Source organism: Teleopsis dalmanni, chromosome 2 (assembly GCF_002237135.1).
Source record: "Teleopsis dalmanni isolate 2A chromosome 2, ASM223713v2, whole genome shotgun sequence".
Lineage (NCBI taxonomy): Eukaryota > Metazoa > Arthropoda > Insecta > Diptera > Diopsidae > Teleopsis > Teleopsis dalmanni.
Genome location: NC_051847.1, coordinates 217,621,516 through 217,623,217, shown reverse-complemented (window position 1 = coordinate 217,623,217; position 1,702 = coordinate 217,621,516). Strand labels below are relative to the sequence as shown.

At 30.4% G+C, this 1,702-nt stretch overlaps 1 protein-coding gene across 1 annotated transcript in view; it reads left to right on the top strand.

Annotated features, from left to right (window-relative positions):
• LOC119676746 (alpha-protein kinase 1-like) overlaps positions 1–323 on the top strand; it is a 5,188-nt gene extending 4,865 nt beyond the window's left edge. Inside the window, exons 7-8 of the mRNA XM_038088000.1 lie at positions 109–204; positions 290–323. Coding sequence (XP_037943928.1) covers positions 109–204; positions 290–323 — 130 coding nt within the window. The remainder of the gene's footprint in view (positions 1–108; positions 205–289) is intronic.
• The last annotated feature ends 1,379 nt before the right edge of the window (positions 324–1,702 follow it).

Genomic DNA, 1,702 nt, shown 5'->3' with positions numbered 1-1,702 from the left:
TTTAAATCGCACAAATAAATATCTTAAGTGATTAGAAAATAGAAAATATCTTAATTAATATTTTTCAATTTAATAAATTTATTTGACTTTAAATAATTTTTGCTGCAGCTACGTTTCAAGCACATCTCGCGTCTTTTCATTCGCATTTGTAACTGATTTAGAGCGAACAAAACCAGACGAATTGTACAAGTTGTGGGATCGAAAGTATTTTGACAAAATTATAATTAAAATTTTCAGTTTCAGTTTCTCAACCATAAACAATTCTACTTCTCAGTTATACATATAATAGGTTCTATAGTGTAATTAAAGCTGAGCAACAATAGCAACAATAGCAACAACAGCAATAAGAAAGCCAATAGAGACGAAACAATAACAAATTACGTTGAATGTTCAAAAGGCCATTTAGGCAAAAATATTTTACAAAACATTCTACAATAACAAATAGACGAGATGTAGTAATTAAAATAAATTACGGATTCGTAAAACGTGAAAATTATTATTTAATTAAATTTGATTTGAACTGTTTACTTTGTTGCAAATTAACTGTAAAGGGTCTTAATTGTAATTAATGAATTTCTCTGCTCTTCACGTTAAGTTCACTTAGGAAAATTATATAAAAGTCATTTTCGTGATTTGATTCATAAGCGTCATCAATCGCTATCGCCTGAAATGTTATCTAAGACTATTTTGACTACCGCATTCCTAGTCAAGCGAAGTATTTTACGTCATTGACGTTGGTTAAGATTTTAATTACTTCATGTGAAATGAAATATATATTCTGATTGCACTATTAAAACGTCAACGTTTGTTTATTCTTGTTATATATTTAAAATTTTCTTATTTATTTCTCAGAAGTGGCAATACTTTTTTTTAAATTTTTTAACAAGCAACCGTAATTATTTATTCTTGGTGTAATGGCCTCATGCTTCCTTAGAAGTTTACTCTTGAACTAACGTCGGGGTCACTAGTTGTTGTATAGTGACGATAACATTAGAAACTTGCTGCAGGTTTTTCCATTTCAACTGACTATAGCATCAATAGTTATTACAGATATATTAAGCACGATACTTATTTCTAAATGAGTTATTTCTAATATATTGCTCTGAAACTTTTTTTTACTAAAAAAAATAGAACCCATTACCCATACCCCATTACTTTATCAGATTGATAGACAAATGTTAAAAAGAACACGTATTTGCTGGACTAAACCCTTTCGGGACTAATGAATGGCCCGGCCGCCGCAGGAACAGTTAGAATCTAAATGATCTTTGGTTTTGCCCCACTAAAGAGGCCAAGCTTCTCTACCTTAAACCAGACTATTTCCAATTGAAATTCGAATCACCTATAATCTGCTCCTGATCCCAAGCAAACTCTTTCACTTGCACACTACTTTTACTTAACCATATCCTACCTAATCCATGTTTTCGTATTTGTAATTCCCTTCAAAAAACATTTAACTTAAATTAAAATTCAATATACCTATACTATGTAAAATTAGAGTTTTACATAATTAGTCAACGATTAATCGTTACAGATATTAAACCCTGTAACCCTGTAATTTGTTATTTAAAACCTAATGGTCGAAGTTTCGAAGTTGGGTTCAAAAGTGGCTGGGCTAGTGGACTTAGTTAACAACCAAAACGGTTTGAGCATATCTCAATATGCCGGTATGTTTTATAGTAATGTTGATATTTAAATTCAA